The sequence below is a fragment of the Halichoeres trimaculatus genome, unplaced genomic scaffold (assembly GCF_033239565.1).
Source record: "Halichoeres trimaculatus isolate MK-OKI-2021-1 unplaced genomic scaffold, fHalTri1.1 fHalTri1_scaffold_20, whole genome shotgun sequence".
NCBI classification, from domain to species: Eukaryota; Metazoa; Chordata; class Actinopteri; order Labriformes; family Labridae; genus Halichoeres; species Halichoeres trimaculatus.
In genome coordinates, this window is record NW_027437198.1 from 28,878,790 (window position 1) to 28,901,651 (window position 22,862).

Here is a 22,862-nt window from a genome sequence, read left to right on the forward strand (position 1 = left end):
AGTGAAAATATGAGCTAAGTAACTCTAACACTGTCACCCTGAGCTTCAGTCCTCTGCCCCGTGGTTTATCTCTTTCTCACGTCCTCCATGCTCCTTTTTCCACCATCAAGAAAAACACAGGAACAAAATGACCCAGGGGTAACACAAGGACGGAGCTCTGAAGATGAATCTAATCAGATTGAGGAGTTAGAGCGATGAAGGTTTCCTGTAATTACATATAACCTCAGCTTTTTGGCTTCAGGCTTCAGACTTTAACAGGTACAAGAGAGAAAAAGTCGTTTCTTTGGGCATGTTTGTTTCCTATGATAGCTCCTACAACCACACCTGAAGCAGAAACCGCTCCAAACAGGAGGTGTCATCAGGACGAGTTATTCCTGGAGGCTGATTTATACTTTTGTCTGAGCTGAGGTTGTAAGACACACGACTTTCTCCATAACCCATCATAACACGGACGCTGATCAGCACTTCCATGAGTAGTTATCAGACGACTAATGTATTTCTTCTTGTACTGGGAGGCCATGCCCCTGTTATTCCCAGCTTGACACCAACTTCTCTCTTCCACTGCATTCATTTCAGCCTCTTAAGCTGCTGCTGGCCAAGTCACTGTGGCGTCTGTTGTTCAGCAGGTGAAAAACATGAAGGGGGTGTGTGTGTAAGTGTGTGTGTAAGTGTGTGTGTGTGTGTGTGTGTGTGTGTGTGTGTGTGTGTGTGTGTGTGTGTGTGTGTGTGTGTGTGTGTGTGTGTGTGTGTGTGGTGTGTGTGTGTGTTAACAGCTCCAGGCGGGTTATGAAGGACTCGAATGCACCGACACAATGAAAGGGAGAAGCTGCTTCAGACACGTTATGCATGTTAGCAAGGAGCGCTGAAAGGAAGCGTAACCCTCAAACGGAGACGGGCGAATTCATCCAGCTCTCTGCGCCTCGGGGAGTCAGCGTGGGCGTCTGGATGTGAGAGTGGTCCTTTACATTCACGTGAGGCCAAACGTGACAACGTGTGACAGCCAGACATGGGCTTTATCCTACAATTTGATGACTCACCCCCTGATGTGCGTCAGAGGAATGTCTCCTGTATTTTGGTCACAGACACATTCATGAAGGTTGAGTCTGTGTTAACACCTTCAGTTTTTTCCTCTGGACATGTTTGAATGAGGAGACCATGTTCCTTTTCAGTGAGCGAATGTCTCTGTTTTCTCCTTTTCTTTCAACCCTGAGCTGCTGTCAGGGTCTGTGTGATCAGCTCTGTTTCCCTGAGAGTCACAGCTACTGTGTCATGGAGCTGCCTCAGGCTTCGATTGTACCACACGCTGATCTGTGCAGTGATCCTCAGGCCTGCTGGGGCTTCAACACACGACGCTGATACATGGATTCAGCTCAGGTCAAATTTAACCACAGGTCAAATTTCTTCATGTAGGCTTTTCCTAAAAGTTAAAGTGTAAACTTTCACAGGAATAATCCTGCTCACATGTGTCTGTGTCTGCCTCAGCCCCCTCCTCTGCCTGGATGTTGATGTTTTGGTGCTATCGAGATGTTTCTGGGTGCAAAGTAAGCATGGTTACATCAGCCAATCACAGTGCACCCAGTGCACAGGTGACGTTGCATGTTGATTCAAGAGTGGAGACGCTATCCTGAGCAGCTACAATAAGGGAGCTTAGCTCTTCTAGAGCTTTTGAAGCCAGCCTCAAGTGGACACATGAGGAACTTTTCAAATTTCATTATAAAGTTACTGAATTTCAGAAAAACATAAAAATAAAGCGCAAACATTTAAATGGTCATTACAGGTAGAGTCTGCTGCAGTTTTGGTTCCTTGTTAGTGAACACGACGTTCAAACTGGGCTCCTCCACTGTGGCTCAGTGCCAGCAGCAGCACACACCCACAGCCTCCGATTATAAGTACATGAACACACTCACCAGCCCAGCAACCACCTGTAGCATCACGTGCCTACATGGGAAAGACTTAGGAGCTGTTTACTTGGCTAAGCTTGTTAGCACAAGCTAATCATGGGTATGTGACACATACCTGGTTAGCAGAAAGCTAACATGTGTTGCTCTTCGTCCCGTGCTGCTCTTTAAGTTCCTGAAAGTGAGTGAAATGTCGAGTGGAGCTTCACCGTCGTTTAGGAAAGAGCCTTATAGGTTTGTAGTTTCATTTCACTTTAGCTGTTTCTCTTCCTCTATGCTACATCCGCTATCGTAGCTGCTCTGATTAGCTTCTTCCACTCGCTAATTCACACATAAACTCACTTGCACACCGGGTGCACTGTGATTGGCCGATGTAACGCTTAACTTGCACCCAGAAACATCTCGATAGCACTAAAACATCAACATCCAGGCAGAGGAGGGGGCTGAGGCAGACACAGACACGTTTAGAGGCCCAGAAGTAACGAGTGAGCAGGATTATTCCTGTGAAAGTTTACATTTTAATTTTTAAGGAAAATACTGCGGACTCTCCCTTTACCAAACATGGAAACAAGAGGGCAGGTACTGCAGTACATTTGTCAGAAGCTCTGTGGCTCTTCTGCTTTTCTATTTGTTGATCAGGAAGCTTTTAATGATCTAAATTAGGCCGTACGATGGTTAAGAGGAGTGAAAAACACTGAGTTCTTCTTGGGTGCCTGGTCCTGGTGACAAAGCCGGGTTTGTTTACAGGTTAAAGAATCAAAGCTCTGCCGTCCAATCTGTTTGCAAACATGTTGAACTCAACATTTTATCAAGTTTATAAAAAGTATAAAAATCTAAATTTTCCCTGAAAATTGATTTTTTGTTAACCCTAAAAGTTTCCAGTATCCCTGAGTTTAAATTTCCATGGGAATCTTCAGGACACCTTGCACAGATTACAGGGAAATTTTCCATCCCTATGCAACTCTCAGTCTTAGGCACCGTCACTTTCCCTGCCCTCTGTTGACCCCACTCATTTCCCCTCTTCAAGCCTCCCTCAGAGTCACACCCAGGCTCCACGCTCGCCACTTCCTGACACAGCAGGAAGAGGAAGCAGCTACGCTCGGTCCTCGGCAGTCACGGACACAGAAACACTTTGACTGAGGAGGTTGGGAATCTCTTTAAATCAATCGAGTCTTTTCTTACTACAACTCGTCACTCAGTTTTCTTGCTTTTTGTCTGTTGTTGTTGTTGTTGTTTTTGTTTTTGCTCTTTTTCTCTGTCCTTTCCAGAACACTGATAACCCAGCCCCTCCTTTGAAGGATCGTGCTGCTATCAGTGAAACTGAATCCCAGATGCAAGAAGAAATGATCTGAGACTTGATTTTTGTGACTCAACCCCGTGGCTGGGACAAACACTCGATGACTGGATGCATTGGTTGGGTGAGCTGTGAATCTTCACAACATTTGGCTGGGTTTAGTGTCAAAGAGGAAAAAAAGACATGCAGTCCCTTCTTCTGCTACTCAATGGTGCATTTGTTACAGCATCAACAACCCAGCTTCGCATCAGGCGCTGCATCCAGCTGACCGGCTCACCATGACAATAGCTCCTCTCTCCTTCTCCGTACAGTGTTTGCCAAAAAGACACAAGAGACTAACGTTCGTGTTGGGCTTCAAACGGGCAGAGAAACACCACCCAACCAGAGAGAGTCAACAAAGACCTGAACTACTTTCAAACTCATGACCTGAAACCACTGATCTAATGCAAACAGGAGTTTATCAAAGCTCCAAAAGTAAAAACTGAGCCAAAATACCCCCCACCCCCGCAGCAATCCACCCAGGAAACACTCTGCCCACAGGGACCAAAGGCCACCATGAGCAGAGACTGTGGATAACCTGCACAGCTCTCAGCAGAAATCCAACAGCACGTCTGTGATCATCCAAACTTTGCTCCACGAATCAGAAAAACATGACGCTGCTCATCAGGAGCAGAGGAACAAAGTGACACTAAATCATGTGTTCGGCCATCAACTGATACAGTTTAGTCTACATCATTCAATTATGTGTGAGAGGGTCATACTTCAGCAGCTGGAAACAAACAACACACCGAGCTGGCAGGAGGCAAATGCTGACTTCCCTGAGGGATGGAGCACAGCTTGTTATTTCTTAATGAGAAATAATTATTGGATTTCATAAGGAGTGAGAAAACACGCCACGCAGCCTTTGTGCAGGTTACACGTCGTGTGCTGCTGCTGCAGACGGAAAAGCTGGGATAACCTAAAACCTGAAAACCAACTGAAACCTGATCGTGTGTGTTTCCTTCCTCGTCTCGTGCTGCACCGGCCGTCACCCGTCATAGTTCATGACGTGCAGGTTTCACAAACTGTGCACAACAACAGCTCAACATGACACCTGGAAAACGGGATGTTGAGTTTACACAACACGCTCAGACACCGCGGGCTCTAACCTTAGGAAGAAGTGAGGCCCATATAACTGACCTAAAACACGAGCAGGAAATACGGTTTCTCTGGCTCTATTCACAGACAGAGGACTGTGGAAGCCCCAAACACTCAGGGTGGAGTGGGAGTGGACTGGGAAACCATCCCAGTTAGTCCACTAACCCACAGCGCTCATGTTTGTGGACAATGCAAAGAAGATACCACCTCAGCCTCACGTCCAGCACCTGTTGTGCTGTTTGCTGTCTACAGTTTTAATCTGGGAGCCAATCTGCTAATCCAGGCTCACACTGACCTGATAATTCAAACCAGTCGCTGCAACAAATAAAGCAGTGTGTGTTCAAAAACACACAACTCTCTGACAGATCTTCATCGAGGCTCTGGAGAACAAAAACCTGATGTGGCACTAAATTTAAAGACTGGGTATTTTCCTTTTTTAGGCACTTTATCTGTATCAGTAATTCATTATGTTTGTTACACAGAACAAAAGAGAAATCATGTTTAAGCTCCAGTTTCTCTGTTGTGTGAAGAAATACAGAGCAGCATGTTGGTTAATGTGGCGCAGGCTGGGATACAGAAAGAGGCTAGCAGCGTCTCTGCAGCTGTTTACCAAGAAATGCTGGTGTCTCTTTAAGACAAAGTTAAAAGTTTATCACTTTACGTTTCTGGTTCAGCAGAGCACAACAGGATAAGCACCGTCTCTGTACACACACACAACGTCCCAGGTATAAATGCTGAGGGGTAGTGACACAGACGCCCCCCAAGAACTGCTGCAGTCATGTTTCAGAGTGAGTAGATTTCGCCCTTCAGGCAGACAGACGGTTACAAAGCTCACAAGGTAAAAAAAACAGCTGGAAAAACTATTTTTCTCTGAAGCTGTGGAGTGGTTTCACCCTCTGCACTCACACCATCACTTCATCTCCATCAAACCCTGTCTGTCAATCGTTGTCTTCAACTCAATAAATTATAAGATATCGATACAAACTCTGATCAGAAATTCAGATGACCGTCCACCATCTTTAGTGAAATTTTAAACCAGGTAATTTATCGAATGAAGGAGAAAAATAATTACAGGATTAATCAGTCTGTGAATCATTGTTAAACGTGACGTAAAACCAGTTTTTAACCTCTACGAACTAACGAAAAATAAACTTCTATACAAAAGGAGGATTTGAACACAATGCAGCCCAGTGATATCGTTATATCTCCACAGCATGTGACAAACACTTTCACCAGGTCTATTTATTTTCTGAAGTTTGACCACAGCTCGTCTGGAAGGAATAGGGAGACAGTGTTTTTGACCTACATTGCAGCCAGCCACCAGGGGGAGCAATTTTTGTGGAGACCTCACTTTGAGTCGAGTGAGATGACGTCCATTTATTTTGGTGTGAGCACATTGGACGAGGCTGTACAGCCACCACCTTGCAAGATTGAGACAAACACAGTAAAGACGCTCCTGCTCCATCCTCCATCACGGTGTCAACACCAGTTTAGCTTCTGCTAAACTCTTCCCCTGTCATATCAGCCCTGCCTCCCAAGCCCCCCCCCCCACGCACGCACGCACGCACGCACGCACGCACGCACGCACGCACACACGCACGCACACACGCACGCACACACACACACACACACACACACACCCTCCTCCCTCCAAAGTAAAAAGGGTTAGGTCAAAGTGACAGCATTGGTCAAACTACGCCCCTGCAGAGATGGACCTAGAAACAGTTACTACTACCACAGAAAACTCCTCCATCAGCACTTTCCTGTCAACAAGTACACACACACACACACACACACACACTAACCCCACTCCCGCCGTCATGTCCTCCTCTCCTGCCACGACCTAAAGCAAACATTGGATTTACAGATTTAGGAGCACATTCGATCAACTGCTGTGACAACATGAGGATGGAAATAATGAGAAATTTCAGGACCAGAATATCCTCAAATTCCCTAAAACTGTCCAGTGTTAATGAGCTTTGGTGATGTGCATTTGTTCACAAACATGTTTCAGATTTAAATGATCCGCGGCCCCTGCCCTCGGTCTTTCTCAGGCTGCTCCTGCTTTAATAAATCTCCTGCTCAGTCTACGATCAAACGTCTCCTCCTCCTCACTCAACAGCTCTCAGTCTCATATCTCTCACCCCCGCCCCCCTCATTATATTTGCTTTATTGCCATCAGCCAGAGCTCACAGGGGACTATTACAGCAGATCATATTGCACAACATGAGGCCTTCACAACAAGACCCATCTCACACTGAAGGGCTGTAAAAGACACAGCCATAAAAGCTGTGGTGTGTTTTTCAGAGCTGCATAACAGCTCAGCAAACAAGACGAGTTTATGACCGAGTTCACGGCTGCAGAAGCTGCAGAGGCTGCAGAGGCTGCAGAGGCTGCAGAGGCTGCAGAGGCTGCAGAGGCTGCAGAAGCTGCAGAGGCTGCAGAGGCTGCAGAAGCTGCAGAGGCTGCAGAAGCTGCAGAAGCTGCAGAAGCTGCAGAGGCTGCAGAGGCTGCAGAGGCTGCAGAGGCTGCAGAGGCTGCAGACTGCGCTTTTGACTTTGTAAATTACCTCCAATCGCAGACATAGGTGGCCGTCTTAAATCGGTTTGATATTTACATTTCTATACACCTGGAAATAACAAGTTAAGGCTGTAGAGAGTAACAAAGAGCAGGAGAACAGTTTCTGGCTGTTTTACTGTGAGTTTTGAGAGCTGCTATTGAGTAACAACAAATTGCATAAAATACAAAGGTTTTGATTTTGAAACAGTGTCTCGATTTGAAAACTTTCAGCGGGAGTGTAAGGACAAGTTGGGTTCACAACCACTCTCTTTATGAAAAGATGATGTAAGCTGATTGTATTTCTCTGCTGTCACCTCACAGGTGCCCCTGATGATTGATGAATGATTGAACAGTTGTTGGATCAGGTCAAACAAATGCTGTAAACTCCTGACTTCTCACTTTGGCCTGTTTTCATCATATTGTTCTTCTATCCAATCCAATGGCCACACTTGGACAGAAGGTGGACTTTGATACGTCCCCAGCTGACTAATCAGATAGTTAACGAGCAAAGCTAACGAGCCAGGTGTGATGGATGAGAGACACGGCTCCTGATTGGTGGATCAGTGAATAACGCTTGGTGAAGAGGTCCTCTTCTAAAAGAACGACGTCGCCTTTTAAGCTCGCTGGAAGAAGCTGTGCCTTCTACTTTTGAAAAGATGGTATGAATAAAAGATGGTATGAATAAAGAAACGCTGCGCTGAGACCAAGGTCACTCGAGCCCATTCATCCATGAACACACTGATGTGTGCTGGAATAACACACTCACTGTGTGCCCAGAGTGAACTCGCTTTGTAAAGAGGCCTCTTCACTCCACGTTTTATCAGCCCCTACCTTCAACACCTCTGAACAAGCTAAGACACGCACTCAACAATTCTCCACTCTGGTGTTGTTCACCCTCAGTGAATCCTTCCACGAACCAGAACAACAACGAGCTGATTAATTTACAGACCAATAAATCTGTTTATTCCTCATCACAGCAAAGAACTTTAACCTTTCTGTCCAACCACATCCTGAGCCAAACTGTGCCACTCTGACACCACTACAGGACACACACACACACACACACACACACACACACACACACACACACACACACACACACACACACTTCTTGTCTAACCACAGCAGGTGATGATCTGAACCAGGGCTTTAAAACTCCACCTCTGCTGTCATGTGTGAAGACTAACACACACACACACACACACACACACACACACACACACACACACACACACACACACACACACACACACACACACACACACACTCTGCCAACATCCCACAGATCTTCATTGACCCGGAATAAGAGGCTGGTGTTGACGGAAACCTTTCCAGGTGCTGGATGAAAGCTTCCTCTGTTTCCTCTGTGTGTGTGTGTGTGTGTGTGTGTGTGTGTTTCTCTCACAAAAACTCTCATGAACTGGTGACTGGATGGCAGCACAAACATCAACATAAGCTGTTTCTCCTGTTGTTGGTTAGCTTCCCCTTGTTTCCTCGTTTCTCCTACTTTCACAAAAAGGGAAACTGCTCCTGAACGTCACATGCGAGTTACGAAGAGAAACCGATTACCGAGACAACATCCGACAAACTTTATCTGAACAGAAGATCTTCAGTTAGCTTTAGCATAACTTTCCCTCCGAGTTGTCAGCTCATGATAAAAACTGTGGCCGGGCTGAGGGAGTCCACCATGCAGCCAACCGTCGATGTTTCCTCCTTCAGGGCTTACCTTGTTTTCTCCAACTTTCTGCAGAGAGGTGTTCACACAGAGGAAAGTAAAGTCAGAGCAGCTTCTCTGGACGAGCTGAGCTTTCTCCTCCTCAGTCCGAGCAGGGACGGGATCTCACTCCGTGGGCAGGAGCCGCGTAAATACCCGCTCCTCTTCTCTGTCCTCTGTTTGTGAATGGGCGTGACGGGCTCTCAGTGATGTCACCTGCGAGCTCTTTACCGTAATGAACGCCACAGTGCGACCTTAAAATCACGTGGAGTACCGTAAATACAACACATCATCTCTCGTTCAGAAATGTTTATTCTTGGCACAATTTGCAAAAAGACAGCCGAGGTAAATAACTGAGAAAAACAGAAAATTAAAGTTACACTGAAACGATGTTAGAAAAGTCCGTACGCCTCACGCTCGATGTAAATCAGAATTCCACTTTAGCTTTTTTCAACCCCTAGGATTTTTGAAACAAGCATTTGTGCAGATTTTATTCTGAGAAGAGTCAAGTGGAATATCAGTAAATCTGAGTCAATTCACACCAAAGTTAGGACAGGAATGTTTTAAAATCAGAAAATATTTATGATGATTTATTCACTACAACCACCTTAAAGAAAAGGTGGTTTCCTCTTCACAACAGCTCTGTCACCCAGCAGTGAGCTGTGTGGCATGTTGAAGACCTGAAACTGTGTCAAAACAAATCAGACTAGTTCCCTGCTTAACTGTCTGTTCTTCTACCTTTAGTTGTGCTGGTCTTTATCGTTGTTTATTGCAGATAATGATGCTATTGTGTGTTGTTGCAAATGGAATCCTAAATTCAACATTTTCATCTCTATTTTAACTTGGGAAGTCCAACAAAGGATATTTATTAACATCAGAATAAATTTGAATTTTGAAAAACAGGAGAAACACCCACTGGATCATCTCTCAGCAAAGGATGTATCGCTTTTTTTGCTGTTAATAAGAAGATTCAAAAATACTCGGTACAACATGGGCAGGTTTGGTACATTCACTAAAACCACATCGTCATCATCATCACAGAGCCCTCATGAGCCACCAAGTCAAACCTTTGTTAAAAAATCTCACTGATATACTGAAGCTGAGATGTATAGTTTGGACAGAGATGGTGCCCGTGCCCATCAGCTGTTTCCAGTGGAGGGGGCACGTAGCTTGTTTCAGTGTTTTAAAGGGCCACTCCATCAGTTTTACACATCAAATTGTATGTTGTAATCTCTGACTGCAGAAATAACCACGATGATCAGATAAGAAGTCTGAAAAAACCCAATAGATTTAACCAATCCAGCTGGATCAAAAATGATGTTGGTAAGTTGTATCATGGTAATGTCTAGGTCCTGTTTTCTGAATACTTGACCCAGACCTGCTGTGTGAAGTCATGCTGTCTCTTCCTCTGCTGCACTGAATGAGTTTGAAGAGTCTTCTGTTTAAAGCTGATGGACACAGGAGAATGTGACATGAAAAGATGTCGGTGCTCGTCTTAGAGAAATGTTTAGTGATGCTGTACATCTAGATAAACAAAGTTCAGGCTCAAGAAGCATTGCCTCTACAATCCATCAAATGAAACCAGTTTATTGCATACATTACGTTTCAAATGTACGTAAAAGTTACCAGTGAAGGGCTGGTAAACAGAGAAATGTTTGCTTTTAAACAATGAAACCACATTTTTCACACCGTTACCCTTTACCTTTTCAGTACTTTGTCAGGTATAAAATCTAAGTCTGCCTCACTGGTTCACTGGATCCTCACGTTTTATGCAGCGCAGCAGAATGAGAGAAAAGTGGGAAACTTCAGTGTTGGTCACTGACAAAGTTACCAGCCAACACGACAGGTGAACTCTACTCGGTATACTGGTAATCCACACTAACATTTGGCACTTGCTGGGAGCTCATTTTTCACCCTGTGTGCATATTTACTCACAGACAAACCAACCTGCGTGCACACCAGCACACGAGGTGTATGCACTGCGTTTGGGAACATTACTCTCTCTTCTTATCTCTTCAGTAGGCCAATATAAAAGTCTAACCAGGGCCATATTTAAAAATCTGCTCAAACAAATAGACACTTCTCTAGAGCAGCAGCAGTTTTACAAACACGGGGTGGGCAGCCTGGGTCCTAAAACATCTGAAATTTGGAAACAAGCGACTTATTTTGAATCTGGTATTACTAATACACAAACAACATTTAGAAATAAAGTAGAAAGGCCATTTCTGCTTGGAGTGACTATGGTATTTCTAAGTGTGACTTCCATACAGTGCTGCATAACATGTAATGTGTCAGTAAGCCTTTTGTTGCAGTTAGTGCCAAAAACATATTATTACAAATCCATGTGTTACTGTAAGGATGACGCTTTTATTTTTCAAGTATTGCACACTGAAAACCTAAAAATAATGTGAATTTTAAAAGGAAGAATCCCCATGGATACCAGTTGCTACTAAATAAATCACCCACCTACAATGTGTCTCAGAGTTATAGTCAGCTTATAATCTACCCTGGTAGTCTATAGCTATGTTAGGTTTACAGTCCAATCACATTTAACCTTCTCTCCAGTCTCTGCTTCAACTGGAGTTGGCTCTGGATTTATTCTCAAAGACCGGGATGTGATTGTTTTTTTTTTTTTACCTATGGACAGCATAAAACAGACATACATTTTAAGAGGATTTTATATATTAGCTTAGTATATATAATATACAAACAGTATACATAGTCTCTGTGTCAGTGGTGAACATGATGGAGGGAGACTGAGAGAAAGGCAGGATGAAACCTGGATGTGTGTGTGCGTGTTTGTGTGTGTGTGTGTGAATCCCACAACCCCTTTAACACCAAAACCTGTGTTTGGTTCTAGCTCTACATCTAAACCAGGGCCTTTTTCATGCTTCACAGTCTTGTTTAAAGCAGGTTTGCCAGCACTCAGATTTGGTAGGAGAGGCTAACACAGGTTACACAGGTAGCTATGGGATGGCGTCGTACATAAATGATCATGTATGAACAACTAAAAGAACTACAGCTGCAAAACTTGGAATTAGTGTGAACAGTGACAAACAGATAGCATTCTTGTGTGTGAACGCTCAAACTGAGGTCCAACCTGAGTCCTGCGTCATACACTGGCTGTGGTAAGTCGTACTACATGGAGAATGTGTGTCTGTACTGAGTGTACAGGAAGACTGATGAGCGAGGGAAGCATACTCCTAGAAAGACAAAAACAGAGAGAGTATCAGATACCTGTTAAACACACAGAGACAAAAATAAGGTCCTGGCAGCACAGCTCCCACCTCCCCAGCTCTGTCACATTGTTCTGCTGTACTGGATGCCCGTCTTGGAAGCTATGTTGGACCAAGGCAGGAGAGAACGCAGCAGGGACTGGGCCTGTCGATATAACCTCTGAGGGATGGAGCAGGGGCTCAGGCTGGCCAGGGCTGAACCAATGTGCTGGATATAGTCGGTGGAATGGGGAATTAAGGAAAATGCACAGATAGCATGTTCATTCAGTTTATTTACCTCCAAAATATGAAGCCTATGCACTTTTCTATTTGTCTGTATTTACGTCCTGCTCATGCATCTTTTTAAGTTTCGGTCTTGTTTCACACAAGGATATAATATTGTCCAAGGTGGGTGACCCCCGTTTATGTACAGCACGTATGTGAATCCGTCTTTGAGGACGCCTCGTATGGAGTAGTAGTAGGGCAGATAGTGGTGCTGCCTGAAGTCTCTGTTCTCATAGAAGTGGATGGCAGTGGTGTTGGTGGTGAGAACATGCAGGTAGATTGCTTTGCAGTGGTCCTGGGCTGTCGTTGAGATGTGCTCTTTCAAACTGTCCAGCAGTAGAGAGCCTGAAAGGTGAAAAGACAGAGACCGTCTATAGACTGAGATCCTTTATTGTTACATTTTTCTGAAATCATCCTAAAAGTCTCTAAGTGCCAAAACGAGCAGTGAGTCACTGATGCTGCCAAATTACAAGATGTGAGCCCCGTTTCCACCAGCAGTCTGGTTTAGGTCAGTACAGTTCGGTACGGATCTGATCGGTTAAGCCTGGTCCCGGTTGTGTGTCCACAGCTGACTGTGCCCCCTCCAGCCTGTACGCCGATAGATAGCCGATCAGTTATCCGATCAGTTATGTGATAGTGTCACGCCATCGCAGTGCGACACAGTGTACCCCGCTGCTACATCCAAAGAAAAAGAAAACGCGACACAGTAAACAAAGAGCAAGGATGAAGACACCCAGTGATTGGTCTTCTGTGTGATTGACATGTAGCTCTTTGTTACAAACAACAATCAAACTTTGTTTCAGAGAAGGCTGTGAGCCGCCAGGAGGAATACCGCAGCCGCTGTCACACAGGAAGTGACCATTCTTTCCACCAATCAACGCTCTGCAGGGTTTCCAGCTTCATCTCCTGGGATCAGATTGGTTTAGTTTGTCACCCCAACAGGAGGGTCCCAAAAAGTGGGACGGTTCATCTCGGTTATTTTGGGACCTGTCCGGGGTTAGTCAGTGGGAGCACCACAAATACGTGCTGTACTGAGACGAACTGACCTGAACCAGTTGATGGAGGCAGGGTTTTCGTTAATGCTTTTTTATCAAACACTGATGTGCACTCTTTTTTAATTCAGTCATCCTGGTCTTTCTGATTTATAAGCATTTAAACCAAACTTTATCTGACTCTTTTTTCTTCATGTTAGTGTGTGTTTGGATCAGTACCTATGCCATGTTTCCTGAACTCTTTGACCACTCCGAGGCTCAGGATATAGGCTACCTGTGTGTCCACAGGGAAACTGGAGGCCAGGATGTCTCCATCCTAGCACAAAATAAAGAGAGATTACTACCGTCACCACCCAGCCTCCCAGAAATACCAATTTCTTTCTTTACATACTGAATAGTTACATTTGCTACAGGGTTTGGAAAAAAGCCTACCCTTGGTTCAGCATTACATTTAAATGGTATCAGGGTTACACTTCTGCAGGAAAAGCACTTTACTTATTTGCCTAGGCAAATCCTCTACCATGAGGGCATCTTCCAAAACTCAAAGCCTTGTCCAAAGGGTAACCAGCTTTGAAAGCAGACATTCATTCACTGAGCAGAAGGCTTTATAAAGTTTGGCTTAAAGGTAAGGGAAGATTTCTGATTGGTACACATTCAGTTACCTTTACCAGCAGAGTTCTAACACCTCTTAGCAGCATATTTCTTTATATTTATTGTCTATTTAAAGAAAAAAACCTTTGCAATGGATGAGGGACCAGGTTATTTACAGATCCTCATTTAGCAGTTGCTGTCAATTACCCTGTCATCCCTTATTTTTAAGGCTGTAACAACAGTCAACGGGATCTGGTTCATGTAACTGGCAGAGTAAAAACAGACTCTTCTATCTCAGTGTGTTCCCCTTAAACATTTCCTAAAGGCAGTTGAGTTAAAGGGGATACGATGACTAAAAAGACTCACTGAATTTAAAGGATATACTCCATTAAAGCTCTGCGGCTGTATAAAATGCATGCACAGGGTACCTCTTTGTGTACTTTGGTCCGGCCTTTGATCTCGGCCACAATCATTCCCACGATGCCTCCCCGGAAGGTGGCAGCGAGGGAGAAGAACTTCTTGTTGGATGTAATGTCCTGATACCATGAGTCTGGGTACCTGCGCTCAAAAGTTAGAGCGGTGAGAGTCATACGTGACAATATGTGACAGTACCTAGCCTAAAAAACAATCCTTAACTGTACAACAGATATAGGGGCCAAACAAAAAAAATACTCGTTAGAGGATTGGTGGAGCTTTATGTATGGACTGATGCTCACATTATCTAGATTGTAGAATGTTGGTGAGAGTAAATAGTTTCCTTCAGTGCAGATCTTGAGCTACATATAGAGAGAGATTCTGATTTCATTTTCCAGTTGGACTCGGCACCTGCCCACACTGCCAAAAGTACAAAAAGCAGGTCCCATGTCTGGCCAGGAAATTTCCGGACAAAAGGTAAATAGACTAGTTCTTATAAAGCCCTTTCTCTAATCTCTCAGACCACTCAGCGCTTTACACTGCTAGTCTCATTCACCCATACACACCACATTCACACACTGAAGGTGGCTTTCCTATGGAAACCATCAGTTTTTATCTAACGTATTCACACCCATCCACACACCACTGACCAACAGGGGGAGAAATTTGGTTAAGTGTCTTGCTCAAGGACACTTTGGCATGTGACTGCAGCAGGAATCTTACCCCCAACCTTCTGATTGAGAGGCGACTACCACTGGGCCAAGATAAGACACAATAGACCCATCATCAAATCAACCTGTACTTAGCCTGGTCACAACCTGTCACACACTTTCATAAAACCTGGATAACAGGATCAGTACATTTCAAATAATTTGCAATCCTCCAACATGAATGTACATGGTATAACTCTTACTCGATTGGAAACCAATCCCCACAGAGCAGCTTGACACTTTCTATGTCATCATGGCAAAGGAAGCGGAGCTGGACTTCACTGAGAGCTGTGGGAGGCACCACGTCACTCATTCACACCTGAGGAGACCAACAGACAGGTTTGGTGAGTCATGGTGTCAGGTACTCTGACCTGCCATTTGAGAGGACACTAAACAAACTTTCAGTGTTTGAGACAGTGAAAAACAACAAAAAGACTTTATCAATGTGTGTGTGTGTGTGTGTGTGTGTGTGTGTGTGTGTGTGTGTGTGTGTGTGTGTGTGTAACCACTCAAAGGAACTAAATGCAGAAGTTACTGAAGTCTTCAGTTCAATCTGTACACACAGAATACACACGGACCATCAACTATTGGAGAAACTGAAAACCAACTGATGACAAGTTGTTGCTGAACAGAGTAAAAACGGGTGATTGAAGTCAACTTAACGGTTTTTTGAGGCTTTGCTCATAGAAAAACCAACGAGACACATCTGCGAGGAAAGCTCATTGAAAAGATCTCATGTGATCGACCCCTGACAGGATCAGGCACAGAAACACAGCAAAACACAAGTCTGACAGAAACCAGAGCAGGTTTCTTTACGACCACAGCCTTAAAGCTCTCTGACGTTACTGCTGTCTTAATCACTAATAAATTAAGACACAACGTTAGAGTTGATATTACCGCCGTGTTTGCAGACCCTACAGGAGTGTTTGATATAGTTTAGTCTGGCTGTATCCTGTCGCTGCTCCGAGGAAAATAACATTTCTATCCGTGACAACGTTCAGCTACAATGACGAAGTTTTTTAAATCACCTACAGATTATAGGTGGAAATAGATACATTACTAAGGCAAACTCTTGTGAGTAAAACAGCTGCCTTTCCTGATTAGCATACATGCTAACCTTAGCTTCCGCTGCTAACGTACCTTGTTTCGACACCTGACCCGGAAGAAAGTCGAGGACAGTTGTAGTCCTTTGAGTTTAGATCGATATGGTGTGCTACTCCGGACACAGCATAGTAAAACACCAGTTTATTCCCGATTGGTTAGACCGTTTCATCTCTGTGCCAATGCTAAACAAGCTGCTAGGCTAACCAGAGCTCTCCAACGGCTGGATGTTTACTTCCTGTTTGTCACAGCTTCAGGAGTGACGTCACCGTAACACGTTTTCTTCTGGCTGAGGCTGGTCCCAGATACCAGAGCTTTGTCGCCGCCTGTTGGGCTGGAAAACAAGGTTTTTATTTATTTCACTCATCCAGTTATTTATCTATCCAAGGTGTTTTTCTTTTTCCGCGCTGCTACTCTGTTTCCTCTTATTCCCTAACCCGTGAGCGATGTTCAAGTTTGTTGTGTTTAATGTAACATCCATCTCCAAAATTAAATCAGTCTGAAAGTTGACAGCAATATTTTAATCTCTGAATCTTAAAGGACAATAATTTGAAAAATGTAATAAAATTAATAATAACACACTGTCTGAACTGATATGTGTAGGCCTTATGTAAATATTTAAAATACAAAATCTACATATACTGATGTGCACTGATAACTGCATTACAATTTCCACTTGTGTTATGAAGTGTTGTATGAGGCCATGTTTCATTACTTTTAATTTAAATAGAGAATAATTTGTGAGCTTACCAAACAGCATGGCAACAGGATAGGAAGGTACTTTAATGTGATTCAAGTGCATTTTAGAGACAGGAGCTAGAAATATACAGTTTGAACATAGGCCAAAACAAGTTTTCAAATACATCACTCTGAGATGGCTATGGTCATTGTAAGCTGCATATTTTATGTAGCTAACGAGACTAACAAAGTTATGATACAGTTCTGAAAAAGGACACAAAACCAGCTCTTTATCACTGATTCTTGCCACCTGTTGCTTTCTCAATCCCTCTGCAAACACTGCCGGTAAAAATAGCCCATATTGATCACCTCCGCACTAACACTTGTTCGACATGTTCACTTGACCGTACAATTTGTCAGGTCTTTTTTTCCATGCAATGTAGACACATCTGTTATGCCAGCAACATGCACAATGATGTCTCCTAAAAAAAGTAAATATAGACACAAGGAAAATTTAAAGGAATCCACAGGTTATATTCACCAAGCCAAGTCAGTTTTGCTTCAGAGCAAAGAACTTCATAGACTACACTACTTGAGACTCTGGACTCTATCCATAACACACCTCCTCTCCTCAGCCCTTCCTAACTGGAAGGAGTCACATGCACTTGCAGGCAATGGCAAAAAAAAAAAAAAAAAAACTTTTGCAGGAGACACCAGTCGTCCTGCGAGGGTGTTTCAGAGGAGCCTCCAAGAGGTCACACAAGGAAACCTTTGTGCTCACCGTACAACAGGCCTCATCATTTCAGCTGACAGAGAAAGGTAGATACGCACCTTGTACTTTCTTTGAATTCACAACCAGCAGATACTTGGGTGGCTGTAAACTTTCTCCACATTCATGCTTTTTGAAACTGCAGTCCATATTTGACAATCTTTCTACAACAATAACTTTCACAGCTGTGTAACCAAGGTAGCAGAGTGAATTATTCTCTTTCTTGAGTAATGTTTTGCAAAGAGGCCAAGAGTGAATTTAGCTTTGAGGAGAAGTTAAACACCTCAGTCCTTGCCCTGCTGTTAGTAAATGAGAGCATGCTTCATGTTGTCATGTGCTGAAGGAGGCAGGTGTTTTTTTTGCCCTCTCTCCCACAGAGCCGCCCAGGGAACAGAGAGCATTCAGGTTCCCATTATGTGCAGTTTAAATGCACATTTGACAGTTATTCTGTCCATTCCTCATACAGACCAGACTCTGCCTTTAATTCACTGCACTTTGGCACATTGTTATACATCTGATCTCTTTGTGTAGGATGCGTTTGTTGTGCTTGTCCAGTCTCTTCGTTGCCCTGCTGCATCTCTCCACCTCTCTGTTACTTGGAGCCTTCAATATCAAGTCATTTGGAGACAAGAAAGCCTCCAACACAACTGTCATGAACCTCATCAGTGAGGTTAGGAACAGGATGTAGCATCTTTTAATCACTTGTTCTAAAATTTTCCTGGATTGTAGACTCTACAGAGCATTTGTTTGTCTTTGGTCTATCATGAGGGATTCAGAAACAAAAAGGAAAAACCCTGTCTCTGCTGTAGTTTGATTGTGTTTTGGATTTTCAGATTGTCCACCGTTACGACATTATCCTGATTCAGGAGGTCAGAGACAATGATCTGTCAGCCACCAAATCTCTCATGGAGCACGTCAACAAGTGAGACAACCTGCACAAGTTATTCACTTTAGTACATGATACAAGGTGACTTCTGTTTGCCAGATTATTTCTTTGTCGTATCAGTGCTTCTTGGCAATTAATTTTATATTGTTGGAGAGGCAGTTTATTTTACTGTTGAAGGCTGTATTCGTAAGGAACATGAAAAAATAATAAAATAGTGGCTTACATCATGAAATGTGATAAAAGATAGAAATTAAACTTTCATCCATCATTTTCCATGCATTATAGTGTGTGAATGTGTGTTTGTGTGTGAATGTGTGTGTGTGTGTGTTTCTCAGATATTCTCCTCAGTTCAGGTATGATTACATCGTCTCTGAGCCTCTGGGTCGCAGCTCCTACAAGGAGAGATATCTCTTCCTGTACAGGTAAATAAAAGTCATCAATATGGGGATTTTTTAAAGGCTTAACTTTCTTTAGCTCTGAAGAGCTTGTTGCTCTGGCTTCTAGAGTTATTTCACCTGTTAGCATTGAACTGCAAATTTAAAGAGGGGGTATTGTGTCTTAATTTAAGCATTATACTGGTACCCCCTTGGTAGTTTTATATAATTTACAGATTAAGAAAAATAATTTTATGTCCCTGTTAGAAATGTGTGTTTTTAGTTGCTGTTTCTTTATTTGTCTCTTTTCTTTCCCGCTCCACAAACTCCTTTTCCATCTGGCCAGCCCTCTGTAGGTTAGGTTAGGGTTAGGTAAGGCTGATAGAGTTTGCGTGAGGAAGGTTTTGTTTTGCCTATTTAGGGAGCAGCTGGTGTCCGTGGTGAAAAACTACACCTATGATGACGGCTGTGAGCCCTGTGGAACAGACACGTTCATTCGAGAACCTTTCGTCGTCATGTTTTCCTCTCCTACAACTGGTAGGTTCTGGATGAATGATGGGAACACACTGAGGGATGATGTATTTTCAGTCCGAGATCACTGATGTAGATCTTATTCAATCTGAGCACCGACAACAAGGAGTTGTGAAAACATGTGTTATGTGCTCAGTTCATTTATTCATGTCTTATTTCTCCGCTTTTATAGCTGTGAAGAACTTTGTCCTGATCCCTCAGCACACCTCCCCAGACTTTGCTTTGGAGGAGACAGATGCGCTATACGATGTAGTGTCTGATGTCCGCACTCGCTGGAACACTCATGTGAATACACCGTTATCCTCTTGGGTTCAAAGTTCAACATTTAGTGGGAGTAAATGAACAGAGGAACAGAATGTAAGGTGGGGATGAAATAAGTTTAACTGTTCTCCTTTTGCTTCAGGACATTGTGCTTCTGGGAGACTTCAACACAGGGTGTAGTTATGTATCAGGCTCTGACTGGGAGCAGATCCGACTCTTCACCGATAAGAGTTTCCACTGGTTGATCACTGATGAGGCTGACACTACGGTGTCACACACCGACTGCCCGTATGACAGGTAGACATGAACACACAAGTAAACACTTGTATTCACACTCACACAGGCTCTTTACTCCACTCCTGTATTTTTAGGATCGTGGTCACTGCAGACATGATGAAGGGAGTAGTCCACGGCAGTGCTCAGGTCTATGACTTCATGGTGGATTTAAATCTCAGCCTCAGTATGGTAAACACAGCTTTGGCTTTTACTGCAGCTAAGCTCATGGATGGTACAGTAAAATCATCTTTGTGATATTTTAATTCTATATAACAGAAACAGTTTTGATTTACAAACTGAGCACTCTGGACATTTTAAAGTTGCGTGCTATTCATACACATAGGAATAGAATAGAATAGAATAGAATAGAATAGAATAGAATATTCTTTATCGATCCCCCTTGGGGGAAATTTTTTTTTTCACAGCAATCTAACAGAAAAAGTGCAGTAATGCAATAACAATAAAATAGAATACGATAATGGAATTTAAAATTAGAAATTTTAAGAAATATAAAGAAATAAAAGAAATATAGAGAAGTAGAAAAGTATTACTATTTACACATTTACATATTTATATCTACATATTTATATAGAAGCAGGAAGACGCTGCATGGGCTCATAAGTTTACCTGTGAGGGACAAGAGAGCAAAACAATGTTCTGTGAGCCCTGTGACTGGTCTAAAACACCTGCTCTACAAGAGAAACTTGAACAATAATCTGGGCACCAAACTTCCTCTGTCTGTTTTTCAGGCACTGGCTGTCAGTGACCATTTCCCTGTGGAGGTGAAGCTGGCTTCTGCGATTTGATTCTTGACTTCAAACACCATTCAAAAAGCCTTGAATCTGATTTATGAGTATTTATTAAAGTGACTCTGAAAATGTGTACTCATAAAGAAGATCCTAATAAACACATGGGCTGAAGTGTTTCATTTTGATCCTGTTTTTTTAAATAAGTGATTTAAACTAAAGATATTTGCACATCCTGCCAACAGTATCTCACAGCAGTTTTGGATTCCTACAGATGAAAATAGGCAAACAGACATAACCCTAGCACTTTAAAAAAATAAAAATAAACCAATGAACTTTTAACCCATGTGGTAGCTTAAATCTAAACCGCTACACTGTTCAAATGAATAAACATGTCAGTTTCTCAAAAGTAACCCATGAAAAGCCTAAGCCAGGGAGACAGCACAGACTCAGACCCAGTGAGCAAAACCCAACCGAAAACATATCACTCCCAGGACATTGCACCAGCAAATGCCCTCCAAACTTGATCAGAAGATTCGTAGATATACTCATTAAACTCAAAATTCAAACACATCCAGCTTTATTGATGAGCGGTGTATGGAGCATCAAGCTTGGATAGGAACTTCCTCAGAGCGCTCTGGGGTTGTGCAGTGTATGGAACACAGAGCGTATTCTGACAAGTCTCTCAATTAGATGGGCAGAACCCAGACTCTGCAGCTCTGATCGACTTGGCATGGGTAAGGGATACCTTGCGGTGCTAACAAGTGGTCAATGGAGGCCAGGGGGTAGGTACGCAGCCCCTGTGTTACGACTATAGGACAGCACTGCAGGAAAGGTGGCCAAGGGTGTCAGGACCTTACCCTAACCCTAAACCTAACCCAGGACCCTGAACCTAACGCTAATTTCCCTTAACCTGACCTAACCCTAACCCTAACCCCCAACCCTAGACCCTTACCCTTACCCTAACCCAACCCTAACCCTAATTTCCCCTAACCTCAACCCTAAGTCTCACCCTAACCCTAACTAACCCTAACCCAACCCTAACCCTAACTAACCCTAACCCTAACCCTAACCCTAACCCCTAACCTAACCCTTACCCTAACTCTCTATTCTAAGCCTAACCCTAGCTTTATTTCCAACCCTAAGTTTACATAAATATTATAACTCTAACCCTAATTCATGGACCAAATCCCAAACCAAATTGTAAAAATTAAATACTAAACCAAGATATTCTGATCCCGACCAACCACTATAAAAACAACTGCGGAAGCAAAGTGAAGTCAGAAGAGAGAATTGCAAGTAAGGAAAAGCTAGAGGAACAGATAAAAGGCTAAGAAAGCAGATAAGCACAGGGTTTGAGTAAGGGTTAGGGTTAGGGTTGGGTTGGTTAGGTTAGGGTAGAAAAGAGTAGCACGATAACTCCCCCCACACCCGTCCAACGACTGGGGTGGTTGAAATGGGCGAGTCAGAGGCAATGCACTGGCCGGCGCCTGTCGGTTAACTCTCCGGTCATATTGTTTTCGGTTCTTTCCGTTATTCCTTTGAGCCCATGCCGGGTTTGGGTTTCTTGGATTTTGAGTTCAACCGATATCCAGGTATGGTGGATCCAGCTCAGGGTAAGTTTTAGGGCCTACGGTAAGGTTTTTAGGCTACGGTTTGCGGCTAAGGGTTCTGGTGAGGGTTAGGGTTAGGGTTAGGGTTAGGGTTAGGTTAGGGTTAGGGTTAGGGTTAGGGTTAGGGTTAGAGGGTTAGGGTTAGGGGGAGGGGACTGAGTCCAGGTCCTTTTGAAAGGACCTGAACGTGCACGGTCCATCCCCCAAGTCCCCCCGAAGTCGCGGTCCCAGTTGGACTGGCGGGGCCGTTGACGGGGTCGTCCACCCCGGACCACCGTCCAGTCATCCTTCCAATGACCCATCTGGGCCTAATGGGAAAATCCGAGTCGGCTTTGTTATATAGGTAATGATTTGTTTTTTGCTATTTATTATTAAGATATATACTAATGGGTTTTAATATTTATTTATTTATATATTTATATAGGTATAATATGAATTAAAATAAAATGAAATGTAAAGAATTGTAAATAAAGTAAATGTTTTTAAAGTAAAAAGGCAAAAAAAATGTCTACAAAATTTCAAAAATGAAAAAAGTGTGCCCTCGCAACGTTTCGACCCGATTGGGTCTTCCTCAGGCTTGGCACACAAGAAGATAGAGGAGAGCTTACGAAAGGACTGGGAGAGATGTTACCTCTTCAGTGTCAAGAGCTCAAATGGGAGGATTCAAACAGAGGCCCTATTTATACCCTGGACCATGGGCTTTTAAAATTGAGGCTATTTCTTTTGAATTTTCTTTTAATTTAATCCAAACCTATTTTAAACATTTCTTATAATGAATGGATAATGAAATATTTATATTTAAAGGTAAATTTAACTTA

The 22,862-nt window shown here is 43.3% G+C and overlaps 3 protein-coding genes across 3 annotated transcripts in view; 1 reads left to right on the plus strand and 2 right to left on the minus strand.

Annotated features, from left to right (window-relative positions):
• The window catches only part of carhsp1 (calcium regulated heat stable protein 1), a 21,797-nt gene extending 13,003 nt beyond the window's left edge, over positions 1 to 8,794 (minus strand). The window contains exon 1 of the mRNA XM_074697529.1: positions 8,615 to 8,794. The gene's annotated coding sequence lies outside the window, so the exon portion shown is untranslated. The remainder of the gene's footprint in view (positions 1 to 8,614) is intronic.
• Positions 8,795 to 8,959: 165 nt separating this feature from the next.
• naa60 (N-alpha-acetyltransferase 60, NatF catalytic subunit) lies at positions 8,960 to 16,175 on the minus strand. Its single transcript, XM_074697259.1, has 7 exons — positions 15,950 to 16,175; positions 15,013 to 15,128; positions 14,114 to 14,243; positions 13,314 to 13,410; positions 12,213 to 12,447; positions 11,890 to 12,059; positions 8,960 to 11,805 (listed from the first exon to the last, which is right to left on the minus strand). Exons 2-6 carry the CDS (start codon positions 15,120 to 15,122, stop codon positions 11,903 to 11,905), a joined length of 729 nt encoding a protein of 242 aa, XP_074553360.1. The 5' UTR covers positions 15,123 to 15,128; positions 15,950 to 16,175; the 3' UTR covers positions 8,960 to 11,805; positions 11,890 to 11,902.
• On the plus strand, positions 15,119 to 20,555 carry dnase1 (deoxyribonuclease I). Its single transcript, XM_074697258.1, has 9 exons — positions 15,119 to 15,153; positions 17,889 to 18,027; positions 18,191 to 18,279; positions 18,579 to 18,665; positions 19,039 to 19,154; positions 19,321 to 19,433; positions 19,552 to 19,706; positions 19,781 to 19,874; positions 20,435 to 20,555. Exons 2-9 carry the CDS (start codon positions 17,890 to 17,892, stop codon positions 20,489 to 20,491), a joined length of 849 nt encoding a protein of 282 aa, XP_074553359.1. The 5' UTR covers positions 15,119 to 15,153; position 17,889; the 3' UTR covers positions 20,492 to 20,555.
• Positions 20,556 to 22,862: the final 2,307 nt, after the last annotated feature.